Source organism: Vulpes lagopus, chromosome 4 (assembly GCF_018345385.1).
Source record: "Vulpes lagopus strain Blue_001 chromosome 4, ASM1834538v1, whole genome shotgun sequence".
Lineage (NCBI taxonomy): Eukaryota > Metazoa > Chordata > Mammalia > Carnivora > Canidae > Vulpes > Vulpes lagopus.
In genome coordinates, this window is record NC_054827.1 from 14962929 (window position 1) to 14985318 (window position 22390).

Genomic DNA, 22390 nt, shown 5'->3' on the forward strand with positions numbered 1-22390 from the left:
ATTCCTGGTCTTTTCCATTCAACTCTGCTTTTTAAGCCATGTTTCTTCTCACATTTGTAGGGCCATGATACGACAGCAGCGGCGATAAACTGGTCCTTATATCTCTTGGGTTCTTACCCAGAAGTCCAGAAACAAGTGGACAGTGAACTGGAGGACGTGTTTGGTATGTTTGTCCCCATCGTTACCTGCTCTGTGGGTCCCGAGTCCACTGAAACAAATGCCATTCATGCTCATTAAGGAGGGCAGTAGGACCTGTTACAGAGACACTGCAATTAGAAAGAAAGCTGCCATGTGGGATCCCTTCCAGTACCGTCTCTTTTGCAAGGTCTCTTCTGCTCACTTCTAGGCATTTGCTAACTGCCTGGCATGTGACTGCAATGGGCTAGTTGCTGGGGATGCACAGGTAAATGCTACTGTCTCTAAGGACCTCACTGCTTAGTAGATGAACCAGCCATTGTGCGTAAAGCACGGAGTCCTGGCTATGCACTTGAGTGATATGAAGAAGGTACTCTTTGGGAGCAGCAAGGAACAGGTGATAATAGTTAGAGGGGGTCCGGGAAAGCTGTTCCATATTGGGTTGCATCTGACCAGGACATAAATTTCTATTATACGATCCATTATACAAGCAGAAATCTGCTTCTATAGCTAGGCATGCAAGGTATGTGGGAGTATAGGTAAGGAGTCCTAGGCTGAATCCAACAGGGATGTCGTCAGAGGCCCAGTCTTGTTCTCTTTTCTCTCTCTTCTTCACCATTGTAGCTTTTGTCTTCTTGATTGTTGTTCCAGGTCTCATGTTTATCTTTAAGACAAAAGAAAGGGGAAGGGGGAATGAAGAATGTATTAGATTCTTGGAGGTGCTATAACAAATTCTACCAACTGGGTGGTTTAAAACAACAGAAATGTATTCTTTCACAGTTCTGAACACCAGAAGTCCAAAATCAGTAATACTGAGCCTAAATTGATGCACTGGCAGGTTGTTCTCCTTCTGGAAGCCCTAGTGGAGAATCTTTTCTTCCCCCTTCTGGTCCCTGCCAGCATTCCTTGGTTTATGGTCCATCACTCAAATTTTTGCCTCTATTTTTCACACCTCCTTCTCTTCTCTCTCTCTCTCTCTGTCTCTTTCTGTCTCTTTGTGTGTGTGTGTGTGTGTGTGTGTGTGTGTGTGTGTGTGCGCGCACGTGTGTGTGAGGGAGAGAGAGAGAGAGATCTCTTCCTCTCTCTTATAAAGACATTTGTGATGGCATTCAGAGCCCACCTGTATAATCCAAAATAGTTCCCCCATTTGTCAATCATTAATGAGGCAAATCTGCAAAGATAACTTTCCCCCAAATGAGGTAACCTTTACAGGTCCCAGGGATTAGTATTTGACATATATAGGGGCCATTTCCAGCCAACCACAAAGGGGCCACACATTGTGCCATCAATTTCACCCTTTGTTTACTCACATATCACACGACTCCCACAGCTGGAAAGAGAAAATGAAAGATTGGGTCAGCCAACCAACAAATGGTGTCTGATGCAGTTGTATAGAGAAAAGAAGTAGGAAAGGAAAAATAAAGGTAAAAGGAGGAGACGTCACACATTCTAGAAAGAGGAGAACAGATGGACAATGGCACAGAAGTGGAAACATTTGGAGGACAGTAGTGAACAGTGAGGGGCAGCTAGAACTTGGAACATAGAGTAGAAGATATTGAGAGATGAGGCTGGACAAGTAGTTTAATGTTCAGATTGTCTGAGGACTGGAATTTCATATCAAGAGGGAAGACTTTATTTAGTGGAATGGAGACAATCTAAACTTCTTGGCTCTGTTTCTATAGTCGGGTTTTTTTTTTTTTCTGTATTGATTTTAATTTCTCTCCTATTGCCTATGGTGAGTTAATTTGGTCTTTGAAAAGCTCACACATTCTTTTGGAGTAAGTTCATTTTTTTGTATCCTCTGCAATGTCTAGCTTATTGCTGGTCTCACAAATACTTTTTGACCTCACATAATTAAAACACTATTATTTGAGATACTTTATTCTGCCGCTTGTCATGCTTTCTACTAATGGTGTCTCGCTTTTTCTTCTACCCCCAATACTAGCTTTAAAATTTCATGAGCAACTAATCTATGGGTGTTGCAAGTATTAATTTGTCTTGTTACACATAAAGTTAGCCACTTCTTTGTGTGTGTTTAGTTTTATTTTAACAAAGCAACTGGCACACCATTAGTGTTTAAAATCAAGTATCATCTTTTTCCCCCAGTGAAGGAAAAAAAAAAGAAAATTTAAAAATAAACAGAAACAAAATTATAATAGAGAATGTCAACTCCAGATAAGGTCTTACAGGCTCATCGAGTCTCCCATTGAGTGGTAGTGCTCATGTCATGAGGAAAGAATTTTCTTTCTTTTTTTTAAGATTTTATTTATTTATTAGAAAGAGAGAGAGAGAGCAGGGGCAGAGGCAGAGGGAGAGGGAGAAGCAGACTCCCCGCAGGGCAGACAGTCCAATGCATGGCTCAATTCCAGGACCCTGAGATCATGACCTGAGCTGAAGGCAGACGCTTAATTGACTGAGCCATCTAGGTGCCCTGAGAATTTTATTTCTAAAGTGTCATCTTAAACTGCAAAGATACCCATTAAACATCACAATTAGATATGCCAAAGGAGAAGCCATGTTGTCAAGACGCCCACTTTACCTATCCAAACATCTCAAACCCACCCGTCCCTGATCTTCTAGGCACCCATTTTTAAAAAAAATAATAAAAGCAAGAGAAAGTAGACAGATACATGTTGGTAAATGGTAAGTGTTCACATTCACACAAAGACACAGTATACCTCTGAGCCCAATACTGAGGAAAAGGAAAAGAACTAAAATTCTCTGTACCACTGCTCCAGGGCCAAGCATCCTCCAGCTTCCAGCAGAGCTAAGGGAGCAGAAGGGTTTTGTTTTGTTTGTTTTGTTTTTGTTTTTGTTTCTGCTCCCACAGAGCATAGTAATGTTGTTTATATGAAGTTTTGGTTGAGATGGAGAGGGATTTGGAACGGAAAAGGGTAGAGTTTCTCTTCCCAGGGTATTGTGCTCAATGTATCATCCCCCAAAATAAGTTGAAAACCATGACATAAAGGAGAGAAGAGAGATGTCAAGAACAGCATGACTGACCATAAGTGGACTGGAGAAAATGAAAACAGGAAGACTGGAATCTATCAGTTTTCCATCTGTCATCTCCTCCACATTCCTGTCCTCCCTCCTCCTCCATCCCCTTCTTCATCATCCATGTCAGGAACTTAGTAGTACTGTCATGGATCTGACCAAATACCGTCTTGCATGTCGTCTCCTAACTCATCTGTTTTTCCACATTTTGCCCAAGAATGGGGTTCATGCAGGTAGGACTACCCTGGGAGGGTAGGGCAAGTGGAATGTTCTCTGCACAGCTGTGTACCATGTGTAATTCAGGGAGGTGAGCCAGTTCAGACCACCCACAGTGCAGAGGGGGCTAAGAATAGAAAACTTGAGCACCTGGGCTGGCTGAGGAATATCCAGCTCCCAGGCTCTGTCCCTCACCCCCATTAAACAAGCATGGAGCCCCAGCTCCTTCTATTACGTAGATGGAAAGAAAGAAAATTGAAGTGTAATAGGAAATTAACTGAGCACAAATTTTATTTCAGCTATGAACCTTATTTTTGAAGGAAGAGGGTTTTTTGTTTGTTTGTTTTTTAAATCAAAATGAACCTCTATTCTATAACCTGGTTTAATATCTTCAAACACTGTCACTTCAACTCTGGTCAGATGATGCAGTGCCTCTTCATCTTCCTCTCCGAATAAGGCAGATTTGTGGGTGGTTGACAGATGCTGTTACCCCAGAATTTGGGATTTTGGTGATCAATTCCAACCTCTTTGAAAACATGGTCAGGGCATTTGTTATATTTCTGTTATCCTTTCAAAATTCTTCACTGGCTTTTCTCAAGTCTATATATCTCTTTTTGTACTTCATCAAGATGTTCAGTTGCTCCTTGCTATATACTCTTTTTCTTCCTGTGGCAAGTCCAGAGAGGTTGATGTCTTCTCTGGTCTGGAGGCAGGAGGCGATCTTAATGTCTTTGTTTAACACAGGAATGAAGGCATTTAGGGGCCATGCTGCTGTGGGGAAAGTCCAAGGATCCGACCCAAGAGAAGATGCACACCTGGAAGCTTTGAGAACTCGAAATTAACCATTTTAAAGGATACGATTTAGTTTGTTCACAGTGTTGCACAACTGTTACTCTAATTCCGTGACATTTTCAGCACCCGGGAAGGAAACCCCATATGGTTAATCAGCCACACCCCATTCCTTCTTCCTCCAGCCCCAGACAACCACTGATTTACTCTCAGTCTTTATGGATTTACCTGTTCTGAGCACTTCCTATAAATGGAATCATAATCGTGATTATTATAAAAATCACAATACGTGATTTGTTTTGTGTCTGGTTTCTCTCACTTAGCACATTGTCTCATTTCATTTTGATTATGTGTAATATTAGAAATCCTATTTTGGCTCTAAGTATTTAACATTCAGTGCTTTGATTAATTCCTCTTTGATTCCTCCATCCCCCAAGCCCAGACAGTTCTTACATTGTCATCTCATGTATTTTCTTTAATCAGGGAAGTCTGATCGTCCTGCTACCTTAGAAGACCTGAAGAAACTCAAATACCTGGAGTGTGTCATTAAGGAGAGCCTTCGCCTTTTTCCTTCAGTTCCCTTATTTGCCCGTAATCTTAATGAAGATTGTGTAGTCGGTAAGAACTCTGTAATCAAGAGAGTGGGGAGAATGGATTTTTTAATGCCCATCTCACTTGGTTCTTATGGCATTTTGCCTACCTCTTGACAGCGGGTTACAAGGTTGTGAAAGGCTCCCAAGCAATCATCATTCCCTACGCACTTCATAGAGATCCAAGATATTTCCCAAATCCTGAGGAGTTCCAGCCAGAGCGGTTCTTTCCCGAAAATTTGCAAGGACGCCACCCATATGCATACATTCCCTTTTCTGCTGGACCCAGAAACTGTATAGGTTTGTATCCATCAGAATTGGTTTGACCTGTCCGGCCTACTTGGTAATGAGTTTCTCACAATAACTTCTTTGAGATGTAGTGTCTCATAGACAACAGTCTTTAAAAAATTGATTTTCTTTTTCTTCTATATCACTAGATGTTATTGTTTCAAAAAAGACTGTCATAAAATAATTTGCTAGGGGTGCCATAACAAGAGACCCCCAACTGGGTGGCTTACACAGCAGATATTCATTTTCTCATATTCTGGAATCTGAAGTCTAAAATCAAGGTGTCCAGAGGGTTGGTTTCTTCTGAGACCTTCCTAAAGCCTGGCTTGTAGATGGTCATCTCCTCCCTATATCTCCACAGGGTCTTGCCTGTGTGTGATATCCGGATTTCTTCTTTTTATATAAACACCAGTCAGATTGGATTAGGGTCTGTCCATGTGACCTCATTTTAAGTTAAGTAACCTCTGTAAAAATCCTATCTGCAAATACAGTCACATTCCAAAGTACGAGGGTTAGGGCTTCAACATATGAATTTGAAAGGGACACAGTTTGGCCCATAACATACAGCACCATTAGTTACATGGTAGAGCTTTAAAATATTGATTCTGGATCAAAGTAGGATATGGCTTATATGGTAGAAAACTTATTTGTAACAATTAGTTTATTTAACCTAATGTCTATGTTCACTGCTTTTAAGAATTGCATCTTGCAAAATGAAAACAATGCTTACCATATGGCCAGCTGAAGTACTTAAAATGAATGCACATCACCATGCATTAGGATCTCCAGCATTTTATCATGCATGTAAATGTATGTGTTAGTAAAATGAGGTTGGATCTATAAGGATGAATCTGAAGCATATTTGGTGACTCTATGGTAAGTTAATAATAAGAAAGCCATCTGGAACAGTGATTCTCATGCTTCAGTGACCCCAGAATTTATTTGCTATATTGCTCAAATATGATCATCTATCCCACCCCAGCTATACGGATGCACTAGGTAGGAGCTGAGAAGGGCACTGAAGAATCTTCATTTTTAACAAACATCCCAAATGATTCTGATTGTTCCTACTGTGGAAATATAAAGTTACTTGGTTCATTTAGTAGGACCTATAATTTTCAGATTTGAGATATATGTATAATTAAATTAATGCTATTTACATTAATTTGAAGGTCAAAGGTTTGCCATAATGGAAGAAAAGACTGTTCTTTCCTGTATCCTGAGGCATTTTTGGGTAGAATCCAACCAGAAAAGAGAAGAACTTGGTCTGGCAGGAGAGTTGATTCTTCGTCCAACTAATGGCATCTGGATCAAGTTGAAGAGGAGAAATGCAGATGAATCTTAACCATATAATTGGGCTGTGCCTTTGTCATGTAAAAGGTCTTTCTTGAAGGAAACTAGATTTACAATCTCTAGATCTGAGTTCAATACTCCTAATCCCTAGACCTATTTCTTTCCTGTCCCTGCTAACCTTGTGGTCAAGTCCTCCAAAGAGTTTTATATTTTCATTGCCACCATGGATCTTACCCTTGGGCTTGATCCCAAAAGTAGAGCCAACTGAAGATGGCACCTAAATAAACGTAAGACAAGTTTTTCAATAGAGAGATCCACAGACCAAGTCAATTTCAATTGTGAGACCCAAAGGATATAATTTAAGTGAAGTTCCAGAATTTTTTAAAGGTATTCCTATTGACTGGGGAATATATATGCATACATATATATATATGCATATATACATATGCATTTAATTTGAAAAGGGTAAGTACTTAGACATGAGAAGCTTAAGTTTTTAGATTATATTTGGCATCAATTATGAGAATAATTATTACGGTACTTTTTGCATTTTATCACGTAGAATAGATAATTTGTAAGTTCTGTTCATAGGTTCTGTTCCTATTTCCCTTTGGCTAGGTGGTTATAGCTATGATTCCATTATGCATAGTATCACAACTATCCATGTATACCATATACAGTTGGGAAAGATTCCTCTTGGTAATATCCAATCCCCTGCAGTGCCTCAGGGTTGAGTAATGGCTTTTGGAGCTGGAAGGACCTTATTGTTTATCTAATTGTACTCCTTTTTATTAGAAAAGGGAATGAAAAAAAAAAAGAAGGGAATGAGATAGATGAGAAGTTAAGTTTCTGCCCAGAGTCATACTACTAGTGGGTGACAGGGCTGGAATTAGAGGTCTGTACTCTACATCTTTCCATTCTCAGTGTGATAGACTTCACTGTGTGTGCTTTTACTTTATGGAACTCAGGTCTGTAACTAGATGTATCATTAGAACACAGATTTTCTGCCTCTGATTTTGGATATTTCTTTTAGAATTCTTCCATTATTAAAGGAAAAGAAAAGCCGTTCATCTATATTTGTGACCAGTAATATCTTACTTGTTTGGTGTTAGACTTTGAGTAAATTCAATCCTCTGGAACATACCTATCAAGCTGATAGCTGACTCACATTCTCTGAATTTTAATTCCATAGGCAGTATCTCTACTCCCTCACTCAGTGACTTTAAAAAACAACTTTTAATAAACTTTAATAAGATTGTTTCTTCAAATTTCCCAAGGCAATAGCAGATAGAAGGAACAAATTAAGAGGGTGAAATTTCTATTTTTCCATGAGTATCAGAGGAAGAGATTACAAAACCAAAGCCATTTATAAGCACTTCAAGCTGTCATTTAGGGTAGGGGCAGCATCTCTACCCACTTTACTACCCCAAGAAACCCCAGTGCAGACAACGCAGTTGCTAAGTTGATGAGAAAAAGTCAAGGAAGTATATGATACAGTTGAAAAAGATTCCCACTGTATGCTTACCTTTATTATCTAGAAAGTAGATATAAGTAGAATATCGTATTCCCAGATGACTATGGATAAAGTATTATTCATGGAAATTAGTATTATTTCTCAATGTTATGCATTTAGATATAAAACTTGTTTTTTTCTTACTTTCCTAGTCCTTCCTCCTCCTTCTACTCCTCCTCCTCCTTCTCCTCCTTTTCCTTCTTCTCCTTTTTAGTGACCCTACATTGTCTGTGAAATTAAATTTAAAGTAAAATATTGTTTAATGTTACCTTTTGGTCTAAGATCTTCATGTAGCCCCACAATAATTGTTATTCGTATTTTAATTGGAAATCCTCTTAACCATGTTAGAGGTAGAATTGAGAAATTATGTTATGGTCTGTGGTACTGATATGCAGATGCTGACTTTTTTTTTTTTTTAATAAGAGGATGATCAAGTATCTGTGACCCTGTCTTACTACTGCTTGAAAGAGGTATCTCAAGAAACATAAATTACATTTTAATCATGAGTGTTACATTATATTCTAAGAATTGATGTCACTTTGAAATATAGGTAGCTCTGAAGGCAAATTAGTGGGTGACTGATTCATAATGAGTAATAAAAGAAATAGCACATTTGAGCTGATGTCAACAGTGCTCCTCAGACTTTCTAAAAAAATGTTCCTTTTACCCTTGTCATAGACTGATTTTGAGTTTTCTTGACTCTGAAGAATTAACCAGAGGAGAAGTATAAATTCCAGAACATTTTGCTCAGCTGATAGCAGAAAGTGAAATCTCCTGCAGAGGGAGGCCAGGGAATCAGCAAAACCATCAGTATAATTGTGTCCCGGGCATTTACAGTTTAGAAACTTTCTCCAGGTGATGAACTAGTGAACTGACCGATGCTCTGTTCATTGTCACAGACAACTAAAGACTATCAATTTCTGGACCAGTGACCTGTCTCACAATGAAAGAGATGCTGCCCACAAAAAAATAAAAATAAAAAGTCAATTTTTACTCTGGAATGTATCTGGACGATCACAATGTTTTCTTTCCAGTATCTAATGAGATGCTGGTAGGTACATGACAAATTTTTTAGTTTGCCTGGAAGCCCTACCACCACCACCACCACCTATTTTTTAGGAACAGCAATCTCTCTATCTTTGGAACTACCCCATGATAAATACCTCCCCCCTTTTCCTTCTGTTTCTCGCCTTTTTGCTTCCCCGACATATGTACACTATAAATAGGCAGTTCTGGTTGAGCAATCTTGCTCTCTTGGCTTAAGTTGAGTGACCCAAGCAGGGTCCACTCAGAGTTCTCCCCTTGGGAATTGGAGGAGATTTCAAGTTGTGAGACTGGGGATCAATTGGCAGTTGAGCCTCTGAACAGCTCCTAGGAGACAAGAAGAAGGTGATAAGTAAAGAAGATGTGGAGAAAAGAAACAGAACCCTGGAGGGTCCGAGTCTCATGTTCCACGGGATGCTGAAGGCCACCTGCATGCCTGCCCTGTGCACTCTTCACTTGTTCACCTCTGCCCTGGAGCCCGAGGACCAGGCTATCATCATTTTTCTTAGGTTGATTGCCTTTCATTTCTAACCCAAAGCAACTTAGTGTTTGTCGTTTCAGCTGAGGGATAAAGAAAGGTGCTGTATTTTTTGGACACAATCTTAGGTCTTCATCGTATTTCCTTTGTGCTGTTCAGTACTTCTCTACACTGGATAACATCAGCTGGTAACATATGTCTGCTAGTCATTTAAATGCAATAGAATTTTTTTAAAAGATTTATTTATTCATGAGAGACAGAGAGAGAGAGAGAGGCAGAGACACAGGCAGAGAGAGAAGCAGGCTCTGCAAGGGAGCCTGATGTGGAACTCGATCCCAGGACTCTAGGATCATACCCTGAGCCGAAGGCAGGCGCTCAACTTCTGAGCCACCCGGGCATCCCTAAATGCAATAGAATTTTGAAAAATTAAGATTCAATTGACATTATTTTAGTTTCAGGCATATAACATAATGATTTGATGTTTGTATGTATGAGAAATAATAAATTTCCAGATAGTAGGAAAATTAAAAGTCCAGTGCTTTATTTTCGAAGCCAGCTGGGATTACCCTAACATGAGTCTAGTTCCTTAGCTCCATCCTGATGTGTTCCCTCGACTAGTTCATCATTTTTTCTTGATTTAATTAAACTAGATTCACCCCAGTTTTCCTTCTAGCTAGCTGCATTCCAAATTCCAGGGCCAAACCTCTCATCTATAATTACTACTAATAGATTGTGTATTCCCTCATCTGCTTCTTGAAATTGGTCTAGAAATTCTTTGGTCTAGAAATTCACCAAATGGAGTATTTCTTTGGGCCTTTTGCACTGAATTCAATTTCTAAATTTACTCCCAGCCTGTAGATGTTCCAACTCCTGCTCTCTTGATCCTAAGAGATACTTTTTGGCACCTTCTTTTTCCTTCCCATCACTTCCTGCCTCCTCCCATCCAGCATTTTCTTTGTGTTGCAGTTTACATGAATTCTTTCCTGTCTTTCCTGGCATTAGCCAATGTAGGTCTCATGGAAACAATGGCTATACTCAAACTCCTATTTCATATAAAAAACCTATAATAGCCCTTTTCTCAAAAGAAAAATCGTTACTGTATTTAGGCATGGTTTTCTTATTTCTAGAATGTTTTAAATTTATTTTTGAATGTTATCCATAGTTTAAAAATATGTGTTTTAGCTGAATGGTGAAGGATGTGTCAGCACAGGACTGATCCCTGGGCACTCCCAGGATGGAGGCCTAACTCTCTTTTACCATATTGCACTCTTGACTTCCTCCTTTCTTGCTCAAGTCAATTGTCAGCTTGAAGTTTTATGCTTATGGAAATAGAGTAAATTAAGACTTTTAATACACTCAGGCACAATTAATTTTTTTTTTTCATATGGCCACAACTTCCTAGGCATGTGATTGTGCTGCAGGCTTTTTGGCCTCCTGTGCCTTCACAATTAATTGTTACTCCATCAGTGATGCTTGATGTGTCCAATGTTGATTTGTTACCACCAGAAACAATATTGTTTATGAAAACCAAGATTTGAAGTGTCTCCTATTGAGCAGTTGGAGGGAACCTCAAGAGGACATCTGCTCCCACAGAGGATATTCATGGCATTAAGACCAGTCTGGCTATCAGTCCAGTAACTGCTGTCAGTGTTACCTATGCTCCTCTTCACTTACGAGAGTGACAGTGACTTTCATACATGACTTAGATGGTCCACAGTTGTGGATAAAAGGACCATCCTGTCCTCGATCTCTTCCTTCCTTCCTTCCTTCCTTCCTTCTTTCTTTCTTTCTTTCTCTCCTATCTTTCCATCCTTCCTTCTTTTAACAAAATTTAATATTTTATTTATTTACTTATTTATTCATTTCACACTTTCCTTCAATAAATGCCAAATACTACTCTGGGGATAGAGACCCAAGCCTAACAGCAAGGTGTGAGGGCTAGTGTGCAGCAGAAAGACAATATAAAAATGAGTAAATAGAGGACCCAGTATCAGACAGTGCTAGGTGCTATGAAAGAAGTGAAGCATAGTAAAGGGACAGGAGGAATGAAAGATGCCTTTTTAGATCAGTTGCTTAATGATGGCATCTTGTGTTTCCTACTGCCCTCTTTCCTCTTTTTAATCCTTGACAAATAGAAGTCTATGCTACTCCAAATATCATTCTCAATGGGGAAGCACTGGGAGCCTTTCCCCTAAGATCAGGAACAAGACAGAGATGTCCACTCTCACCACTGCTGTTCAACATAGTTCTGGAAGTCCTCGCCTCAGCAATCAGACAACAAAAAGACATTAAAGGCATTCAAATTGGCAAAGAAAAAGTCAAACTCTCCCTCTTCGCCCATGACATGATACTCTACATAGAAAACCCAAAAGCCTCCACCCCAAGATTGCTAGAACTCATACAGCAATTTGGTAGCGTGGCAGGATACAAAATCAATGCCCAGAAATCAATGGCATTTCTATACACTAACAATGAGACTGAAGAAAGAGAAATTAAGGAGTCAATCCCATTTACAATTGCACCCAAAGCATAAGATACCTAGGAATAAACCTAACCAAAGAGGTAAAAGATCTATACCCTAAAAACTATAGAACACTTCTGAAAGAAATTGAGGAAGACACAAAGAGATGGAAAAATATTCCATGCTCATGGATTGGCAGAATTAATATTGTAAAAATGTCAGTGTTACCCAGGGCAATTTATACGTTTAATGCAATCCCTATCAAAATACCATGGACTTTCTTCAGAGAGTTAGAACAAATTATTTTAAGATTTGTGTGGAATCAGAAAAGACCCCGAATAGCCAGGGGAATTTTAAAAAAGAAAACCATATCTGGGGGCATCACAATGCCAGATTTCAGGTTGTACTACAAAGCTGTGGTCATCAAGACAGTGTGGTACTGGCACAAAAACAGACACATAGATCAATGGAACAGAATAGAGAACCCAGAAGTGGACCCTGAAATGTACGGTCATCTAATATTCGATAAAGGAAGAAAGACTATCCATTGGAAGAAAGACAGTCTCTTCAATAAATGGTGCTGGGAAAATTGGACATCCACATGCAGAAGAATGAAACTGGACCACTCTCTTTCACCATACACAAAGATAAACTCAAAATGGATGAGAGATCTAAATGTGAGACAAGATTCCATCAAAATCCTAGAGGAGAACACAGGCAACACCCTTTTTGAACTTGGCCACAGTAACTTCTTGCAAGATACATCCACAAAGGCAAAAGAAACAAAAGCAAAAATGAACTATTGGGACTTCATCAAGATAAGAAGCTTTTGCACAGCAAAGGATACAGTCAACAAAACTAAAAGACAACGTACAGAATGGGAGAAGATATTTGCAAATGACATATCAGATAAAGGGCTAGTTTCCAAAATCTATAAAGAACTTATTAAACTCAACACCAAAGAAACAAACAATCCAATCATGAAATGGGCAAAAGACATGAAGAGAAATCTCACAGAGGAAGACATGGACATGGCCAACAAGCACATGAGAAAATGCTCTGCATCACTTGCCATCAGGGAAATACAAATCAAAACCACAATGAGATACCACCTCACACCAGTGAGAATGGGGAAAATTAACAAGGCAGGAAACCACAAATGTTGGAGAGGATGCGGAGAAAAGGGAACCCTCTTACACTGTTGGTGGGAATGTGAACTGGTGCAGCCACTCTGGAAAACTGTGTGGAGGTTCCTCAAAGAGTTAAAAATAGACCTGCCCTACGATCCAGCAATTGCACTGTTGGGGATTTACCCCAAAGATTCAGATGCAATGAAACGTCGGGACACCTGCACCCCGATGTTTCTATCAGCAATGGCCACAATAGCCAAAGTGTGGAAGGAACCTCGGTGTCCATCGAAAGATGAATGGATAAAGAAGATGTGGTTTATGTATACAATGGAATATTACTCAGCAATTAGAAACGACAAATACCCACCATTTGCTTCAACGTGGATGGAACTGGAGGGTGTTATGCTGAGTGAAATAAGTCAATCGGAGAAGGACAAACAGTGTATGTTCTCATTCATTTGGGGAATATGAATAATAGTGAAAGGGAATATAAAGGAAGGGAAAAGAAATGTTGGGAAATATCAGGAAGGGAGACAGAACATAAAGACTCCTAACTCGGGGAAACGAACTAGGGGTGGTGGAAGGGGAGGAGGGTGGGTGTTGGAGGGGAATGGGTGACGGGCACTGAGGTGGACACTTGACGGGATGAGCACTGGGTGTTTTTCTGTATGTTGGTAAATTGAACACCAATAAAAGTTAATTAAAAAAAAAAGACATAATTGGCAAAGAAAAAAAAAAAAGAAGTCTATGCTACTCCAACCTTCCAGCTGTTATGTTACCACAAGGACAGTCACAGCTGTTCTGCTAAAATATTTATTTTGTAATTTATCCTGTTAATGTATATTTTACTTACATATGTGCTGATGATAGTGGTGTTATGTATATAAGATACTCCAGTTCTCACTGAGATGCACTGGGAAGAGAAAAGACCCTAAAATATGACCCTTCTCAGGGACATTTAATGCCATAGAGATCCAGAGAGCAGAAATCTTTCAAGAGTCAAATGTGCACCATCAAAGACCTTTCTCAGTGAATTGAGATTCTTTTCTTAATGAGCAGCACAGTGTAGCTTTATCTCCTTTCTCGTTGCCCCATCTCCTGGCCACACAGCTTTAGAGATTCAGGGCTTTTACCATTTTTTTAAAAAAGATTTATTTATTTATTCATGAGAGACACAGACTGAGAGAGAGTAGAGACATAGAGATACAGGCAGAGGGAGAAGCAGGCTCCTCGCAGGGAGCCTAATGTGGGACTTGATCCCACATCCTGAGATCAGACCTGAACCAAAGGCAGGCGCCCAACCGCTGAGCCACCCAGGTGCCCCCCATTTTTTTTAAGTCCACAGGTTCTCTGAAAGATCCCATGGCAGATCACTACCATGCCACCAGCCCACCCTGGCACCCAAAGCCCTTATACTCCACTAGAAGTGTCCCCCTTCCTCCCTTCCTCTAGAAGTGTCCAGCTCCCAACCCCCTCTCTCCAGGCTACTGTCACTTCAGATAATAACCTTCTGTATTAGTACTCTTTTGCTGTGTAACAACTGACTGTAATCTTGGCAGTTCAAAACAACCCTAATTTATCCTTTCGCATTATGTGGATCAGTAGGTAGGCTTAGCTGGGTTCCCTTTTTGGCATCTCACAAGCCCCAAATCGAGGTGTGGGTGTTGTGGGAAGAATCCTCATCCAAGCCCATTCAGTTTGTTAGAAGCATTAGAGGCCACTCTGGGGGCTTTGCCTCAGGCCCCATCCATGTCAAAGCCAACTACTACTCTCTCTCACACTTGAGTTTGGACTTCTCCTTAGGCTAACAGCAGAAGAAAACTGATGGGATTAGGCCCCCACATCATCTCCATTTTGATAGCTCAGAATCAACTCTTTAGCAATCCTAATTGCACCTGCAAAATTGCTCTCCTCATGCAACACAACATGATTGTGGACAGACAGGGCATCTTATCTTACATTCAGTCTCTGGGATCAGACTGGGAAATCTGGGGGAACATTTTAGAATTCTACCTACCATTGCCTCTTTTCAACTTATTTCTGATTTTGTTCTTCTAAAAAGAAATTTTTAGTTTTATTGTATTACTAGAGAATGACTTCTGTTTTGCTGCAAGAGAAGTTCAAATGGAACACAGAAGTATGTGTAAAAAGGGTAAAATCTGTAATCTCCCCTTTTAGGGAAACAACCTCTAGGAGGTCAGCTGTGCTTTGGAGGCAGGGTAGCTTTGTTCCACTCATCATTTTTTTTCTGTTGAGGCCGGTAACAGATGAGATCCCAAATTTAAATTCTTTTATATTACATGGGACAGAGGATTATTTTTTGTTGATTGCTGGTGTACTAGTTGATACCCTGAATCTACAAGGCGGTACAGCATGCATATTTGAAATATGCTGCTTCATTACAGCCAGAAAATATTTTACCAGCAACATTATGCTACATTTTTAATAAACACAGTTCTGCATTGCAGTAATATGCATAAAATATTTATGTAAGAATCAACTCCCTAAAAATCTATTTGACTAGTCAGAATGTACAATAATTTTGAGGGTTAGCAAACAAAGGAGATTTAGTGGGCACGTAATTATGGTCTTTTAAGAGTTTAAAAAGCACACAAAAAAGAGAATAAATTATTTTGTATGGATCTAGTAGGCGAATCTAGGCTGAAGTATAGAAGTTGCAAGAAGAGGCTAGGTCGATTAACTGTCTGATTCTTGATTTTGGCTCAGGTCATGATCTCAGGATCATGAGATCAAGCCCTAAACTGGGCTCCGAGCTGAGCATGGAGCCTGCATAAAGATTCTCTCTCTCCTCCCTCTGCCCCCCTGCAATGCACTCTCTAAATAATTAAGTAATTGAGTAATTAAGTAACTGATTCATTTTTAAAATATTAAAGTAGTTGCAAGAAGGTATATGTAGTGTATACAGAGACTTTTTATTAAAAATAATAAGAAAATAGAACTCCCTAAACCGGAACAGATTTCTAGGCAAACCAGTCTATTTTTTTTTTCCAGATGAGGTCATCTCAACTTCCCAACCAGGAAGTCTAAACTCTGCCTAGAGGGCTATATAGCAGGTTTCAGTTTACATAATCTGAAAAGGACCATATAGTAAACTTTTTCTGCTTTGTAGGTCATACTGTCTGTCACAACTACTTAACTTTGTAGTTGTAGAATGAAAGCAAATATAGACAATGCATGAATGAATGGGTGTGGCTGTGTTCCCATAAAACTTTACTTACAAAAATAGGCACCAGGCCAGATTTGATCTGTGAACCATGGTTTGTCAACTCCTGCTATATATCATTTCCTGAGTTGGGTGGGAGAAGGACCTAATCATCCTCCAATTCCCTTCCATACTCAAAACTTCAGGGCTACATGCTTCTTTGAGGAGGGTATGGAAAAGCATAGTTATCATTAGCCAAACGATCTTCCCAGAAGGAGAAGGAGCTACCTATAATGCATCCCTTTTTCAGTTTTCAGCCAGATAATTGCAATGGGGAAAGTTCAGTTATATGAGATTTAAGCTGCATGACTCCAAATAATGGGGGAAGTTATAAACGTTTTTAAAAATGGAAATCTGGGCATGCGTTATGTGGCCCTAACATGAAATAGTTAATATATTAAATAGCTGAACACAGGAATGGGACGTTCATAGAATATGTTGACAGGACAAAAAGTTGAAACTGTTGGCAGAAAACCAAAGTCAATATTGGAGCCAAGCAAATACTGCCTGCAGTGCCCTATTAGGGAAGCTTGAGGACCGTCCATTTTTAAGTGGCAAGAGACTCCCTCACTTCCAGAGCCACAGAAGCAATTGTGCTCTCAGGTAGAGAATTTCTATTATTCTGATTGCTTCCAAATAGACGCGTGTGTGTGTTTTTTTTTTTTTTAATTAAGCATAGTTCTACTTTGAGAAGAAGCTATCCGTATGTTCTAATTTCCACTGTATTTAGAGAATATAAGAGAAATTGATATTCTTATATATGAAATCTTTTACTCTAAGATATTTTAAAATCAAAGAGACTGCTGAGTGCTTTAAAATTTTTCAATGGGCTTTAGTATTTTGAGAGCTTTCCTTAGGGATTCTGGACCAATATTATTGCCACTATTTACAATCATTTTCTTTTTCCCCAAATCAAGAGATTTCACAACTGTTTAACCCCCCTCTACCAATTCCCTTTCCATAATTATCAAAAACATTGATGGCAAGTGAGCCGTTAACATGATAGTAGTCTGGAGATCTCAGTTTGTATCTTGTGCTGTAAAATATACAGAAGCTCTTGTTCCCTGTACCGGTAATTACGTGTTTAGATTCGCAATGCAGACATCTATAAGAAGATCTCTATCACCTGAAATTAAGGCTTATGATAAATATGATCTGTAACCAGCAGGGTTATGTATGTGTTGCTTTCTCTTCTAGGATGATTTCATTCAGGCAAGCCGCTTATTTCACTTGCTTCTTTGCTACAGTTTCCTGTGGTGAGTGCATTATCTCTAAGATGTAAAGTTGTGTGTAGGAAAGTAGTTAACAAGACATGCCAGCCCTGGAGAAAGCTATTGAACATACAGCTTCCAGATGGAGGCAGATCCAGTAGGTCAGGACATAAATCCTTATAACATCCAGGGGCATGTGCCACTTCTCAGATGTATTGCCCTAGACACACAGGGGTGGGGGAGCCCAGAAGTGAGAATGTCTGTGGGCAAACAGAAACTTCTGTTTGTAAATGACTCTTTACAAAGCAGATCTTAAACAGTCAGCCCTCCATTTTTATTATCAAGATATTTTAAAAACTTTATCTGAATATTCAATGTATAGGCGTTTATAATGTCTGGATCCAACCCAAGTGTTGTTATAGGTACCAGGTGTATATTTTTTACTCTCTTAGGCCACTGGGGAACTACTTCAGAAATGAAAGTATTTGGTTTAAATTTAAATTAGTAAATCATCCATTTGAATAGTTCTGGTTTTAACACCAGGCTTTGAACCCTATTTCTCTCTCTAGTCATTCCATTAAATTTTCGGGGAATAAAGATGATTCTGGACACTGTTTTTCATTAATCGTTATGGAATGGAATGAGCCACTGTTATGGGTGGTTTCTGAGTCTGTGTTGACTTAAGATGGCCACGCCCCAGTGATTATTTATCTGCCTTTCAGATGGATGGCTAAGATAAACACCTCTTGGGAAAGGGTTACATTTGTAAAGAGATATTATTTTTTCAGGAAGAAGGTATTTTTCCCCTCCTAAACCCAAATCTGCCCCTCCATGTCTAATTGCTTTTTTGAGCCATGATCATTAAATTCATTGATTGCTGAGGAGTAGGAGCCAGAGATGCTATAGAATATGGCCACTTCAGTTTTATCTTTTTGGCAAAAAAAAAAAAATAATAATAATAATTATGATCATGCTAAGAAAATTAGAGATGCAGGTAGGCAGAAAATAGGAAACTATGTATTATTGTCTGTAGTCCTATAATCCAGAAATGGTCACTGTTAAAATTTATTTTAGTCTTTCAGATATTTTTCTACATGTGTCTATCTACACATTTAACAAAGATGCTATTAATTCTACATACTTTTTTATAACTTTTATAACATTTATAGCTATTTTTTATATATATCATATTTTTTGGAGCTTTGTAATCTTCCCTAGTCATGTTTTGTGTGCTCATTCTTTTTTTAAAAAGATTTTATTTATTTATTCATGGGAGACACAGAGAGAGGCAGAGACACAGGCAGAGGGAGAAGCGGGCTCCATGCAGGGAGCCTGGCATAGGACTCCATCCCGGGTCTCCAGGATCACACCCCGGGCTGCAGGCGGCGCTAAACCGCTGCACCACTGGGGCTATCCCCTCTATGCACATTCTTATACACACATTCAGTTATTTCTGTAGAACAAAATTTTGGAAACAAAAATGTTAGAAAGGTGGGAATATTTTGGAAGGTTTGGAATATATGTCATGAAATTATCTTTCAGAGGGGTGATTTTCCAGTTAACCCTCTCTACTAGCAAATAAGAGTGATCATTTATCCTACTTAGGCCAACTCCACTAGTCATCTATATGGCTTGACATATATTCACCTTTCTGGAAACTGTATCCTAATTTGTTTCTGTGCAACCACTGCCTCTGAATTTGGGTCCATGCAACTGTGACCCAAGCAGACCTCAACTAGTATGTAGATGCACGTGTCCTACTGGCTACCATGACCTGATCAGAGCCAAAGGCCTGCAACAAGACTTTTGCTTACACTTCTGGAAATAAGACTCTTGAACTATTAGAAAATGCAAAGGCCTGAGCTTCTGGCACCACCTTGCCACTCTGTGTAACTTGAGACCAACAGCAACACCATAGAACAGAGCAAATAAATAAAGAGAAATTGAATCTTGATGGAATCAGCTGAGTACCCTATCCAGTGATTCCTGAGGCCAAATCTGTCATGGACTCTGGTTTCTGAACCAATATATTGCATTATACTAGATCATATTGAACTAGGCTTTTTAAATCATTTGCAGCCAAAATCAGTACATCAACACTGGTAACTTAGATAATTAAAATATTTTTTTTGCTAATCTCATCAGTAAAATGGCATCAGTTGTTTTAACTTGCTGATATTTATGATTCTTTTTTTTAAAAAAGATTTTATTTATTTAGATATGCAGAGACAGAGAGAGAGAGAGGCAGAGACACAGGCAGAGGGAGAAGTAGGCTCCCTGCAAGGAGCCCGATGTGGGATTTGATCCTGGATTCTGAGGTCACACCCCAAGCTGAAGGCAGACACTCAACCACTGAGCCACCTAAGCATCCCTGTATTTATTATTCTTACCATTTTTCATATACTTACTGTATGCTTGTGTTTCTTTTGTAAATTATCGTTTCTTTTTTAAAATATATATATTTATTTATTCATGAGATACATAGAGAGAGAGAGAGAGAGAGAGAGAGAGAGAGAGAGAAGCAGGCAGATGGAGAAGCAGGTTCCAGGGAGCCCGACATGGGATTCGATCTCAGGTCTCCAGGATCACGCCCTGGGCTGAAGGCGGTGCTAAACTGCTGAGCCACTTGGGCTGCCCTGTAAATTAGCTTTTCATATCTCTTTGCCTTTTTTAAAGAAAAATGTGGTGTTTTTCTTATTGATTATGTAATTTTTTTAACAACACTAAAGAACCTGCCCAAAGTCCATGGACACAGGAGACAGTGTGGTATATTTTATGTTTTGGGATAACTTATATAACAGTGCTTTAAAACACTCTAAAATACAAAATGAACAAGCCTACTATCATTATTGTCATCACCATTATCATCACCATTACCAACTTAGGAGGATAAGTAAGAACACCTATTAGAACTTTTTTCCCAATCTGTTCCAAAGTTGGTGTGTTTTTAGTTGCCCCTTTCTGTCAGCCAAGTCACATGGCAGTTCACAAAGGCTTAGCTGAGGAATGGGAACTACCAGGCTAGCACAGGCTATTGTTTGTACTCATGTTTGTGCACTGGGACAGGGGAGGATGACTTGGTAACTATGAATCAGCCAAATACATCAATTGTTCAAAACACAGGTTGTGACTGCACCAGCTACTCAGTGTTTTGTGTGTATATGAAATCTAGGCCTGTACACCTGGCAACTTGTATTCCCACAGGCTTCCACCTGAAGAGATCTCTGCTTTTTCTTCTTATTTTTTTATTTTTATTTTTTTGATCTCTGCTTTTTCTAAATATAAGCCTTACCCAAGGGTTAGTCATCTTAGCTATACCTCCCAGAGGAAGAAAAGCGATCTTCCTGGGTTAAGTCATCATAAGAGACCTCAAGGCTGGGATCCCCAGAGGGGTAGGATAGTGCAGGGGAAATTTTAATCATCAGTGCTTAATGAAACACATGTGTCTAAGCTGCCCATTCCCTGAAGGGCAATACAAAAATAGATGTCCTAGAAGATGGGCAAAGTTATCATTAGAATATCCTGTGGTTAATGGACAATTGACAGACGAACAAATGCGCTGCCTAAGACGGAAATGCTTATTAAGCTTCCTTTAAAGTGGGTCTCTCAAGGTAAACTCAAATTCATGCATCAAAGTTTACTTTTAATATATGAAACAGAAGAAGAGTAAAGCTAGCAGATAATACTCTAACAACACATGGGATGCAGGGTGCCCTAGAACTGTGAACACTGCCAAACAGCAAATAGTTCAGAATGGATTTTCAATTTAGCTCATGTGTGCATTTGCATTTGCTTGTAGAAACCGAGCAAATAAACGTGTTCTCTGTACTGATCCCAATAAGTACCTAATAACTCTTGGTTTGTTTAAATTAAACTGAGATGAGGTACAACATTTAACATCGCACACTAGAAAAGGGAACAGGATTGGGAGTGAGAAGAGCTAGGTTTCTCTTCCAGGACGATCATTAGCCACATGGGTCTTACTTACACAACTCTATACTGCCCTGAGATTCAGTTCCTTCTTTCTGTTAAAAAAAAAATCAGAGGCATATAATGAAGTCTGCCTCTAACTCCCCTTACACTCACAGAGCTGTTTGTTGTGAAAGGTTTTGAGACAGAGATTGTATATTGTTGGGTTTTTAAAAATTTTTTTATTTGACTATAGTTGACACATAATGTTACAACAGTTTCAGGTGTACAACATAGATTCAACTTCTCTATACATTATGTTATTCTCACCACAAGTGTAGCTACCATCCATCACCATACAACACTGTTACAATGTTGACTATGTTCCCTATGCTGTGCTTTTTATTCCTGTAACTTATTTATTCCATAACTGGAAGCCTATTATTTCATTTCATTTCATCTCATTTCATTCATTTCATTTCATTCTATTATTTTTAAGTAGGGTCCATGCCTAGTGGACCCCAGTGTGGGGCTTGAACTCACCACCCTGAGATCTAGACCTGAGCTAATATTAAGAGTTGGACACTCAACTGACTGAGCCACCCAGGCATTCCACTTGTTATTTTTTTTAAATAAATTTTTATTTATTTATGATAGTCACAGAGAGAGAGAGAGAGAGAGAGAGAGAGAGAGAGAGAGAGAGAGAGGCAGAGACACAAGCAGGCTCCATGCAGGGAGCCCGACGCGGGACTCGATCCCGGGTCTCCAGGATCACGCCCCGGGCCAAAGGCAGGCGCCAAACCGCTGCGCCACCCAGGAACCCCTCCACTTGTTATTTTTAAGGCAATGGTATTTTCATAATCTGTTAGCCCACAGGGAGAAGCCAAGCTAGAAATGTATTTTCTTGCAGATAATTTATGTGCAAAATATTGTATAATTTCATAAAAATCAACCAAGTTTTTTTATGGAGAAGTACCCGTAGAATGACTTTATTTTTTTATTAAAAGATTTTATGTATTTATTTGGGGGAGAGAGAGAGCAGGAGAGGGGGGGGGAGGGAGAGGGAGAGGAGAGAGAGAGAGAGAGAGAGAGAGAGAGAGAGAGAGAATGTGAGAA

At 39.4% G+C, this 22390-nt stretch overlaps 2 protein-coding genes across 7 annotated transcripts in view; both read left to right on the plus strand.

The window, feature by feature from the left end:
* Positions 1 to 8819, plus strand: part of LOC121489190 (cytochrome P450 4V2) — a 28939-nt gene extending 20120 nt beyond the window's left edge. The window contains exons 8-11 of the mRNA XM_041751873.1: positions 61 to 163; positions 4618 to 4752; positions 4845 to 5024; positions 6185 to 8819. Of these exons, the coding sequence (XP_041607807.1) occupies positions 61 to 163; positions 4618 to 4752; positions 4845 to 5024; positions 6185 to 6357 (591 nt within the window). The 3' untranslated portion in view covers positions 6358 to 8819. The remainder of the gene's footprint in view (positions 1 to 60; positions 164 to 4617; positions 4753 to 4844; positions 5025 to 6184) is intronic.
* Positions 8820 to 14154: 5335 nt separating this feature from the next.
* LOC121489579 (coagulation factor XI) overlaps positions 14155 to 22390 on the plus strand; it is a 50470-nt gene continuing 42234 nt past the window's right edge. For 3 of the 6 annotated variants that reach the window (XR_005987364.1, XR_005987365.1, XM_041752767.1), the window contains exons 1-2: positions 14155 to 16757; positions 17352 to 17410. Coding sequence is in view for 4 of the 6 variants with exons in the window: in XM_041752767.1 (XP_041608701.1) it covers positions 17353 to 17410 (58 nt within the window). In the remaining 2 variants the exon portion in view is untranslated. The remainder of the gene's footprint in view (positions 16758 to 17351; positions 17411 to 22390) is intronic. The other 3 variants (XM_041752768.1, XM_041752766.1, XM_041752769.1) reach the window with 3 other exon arrangements.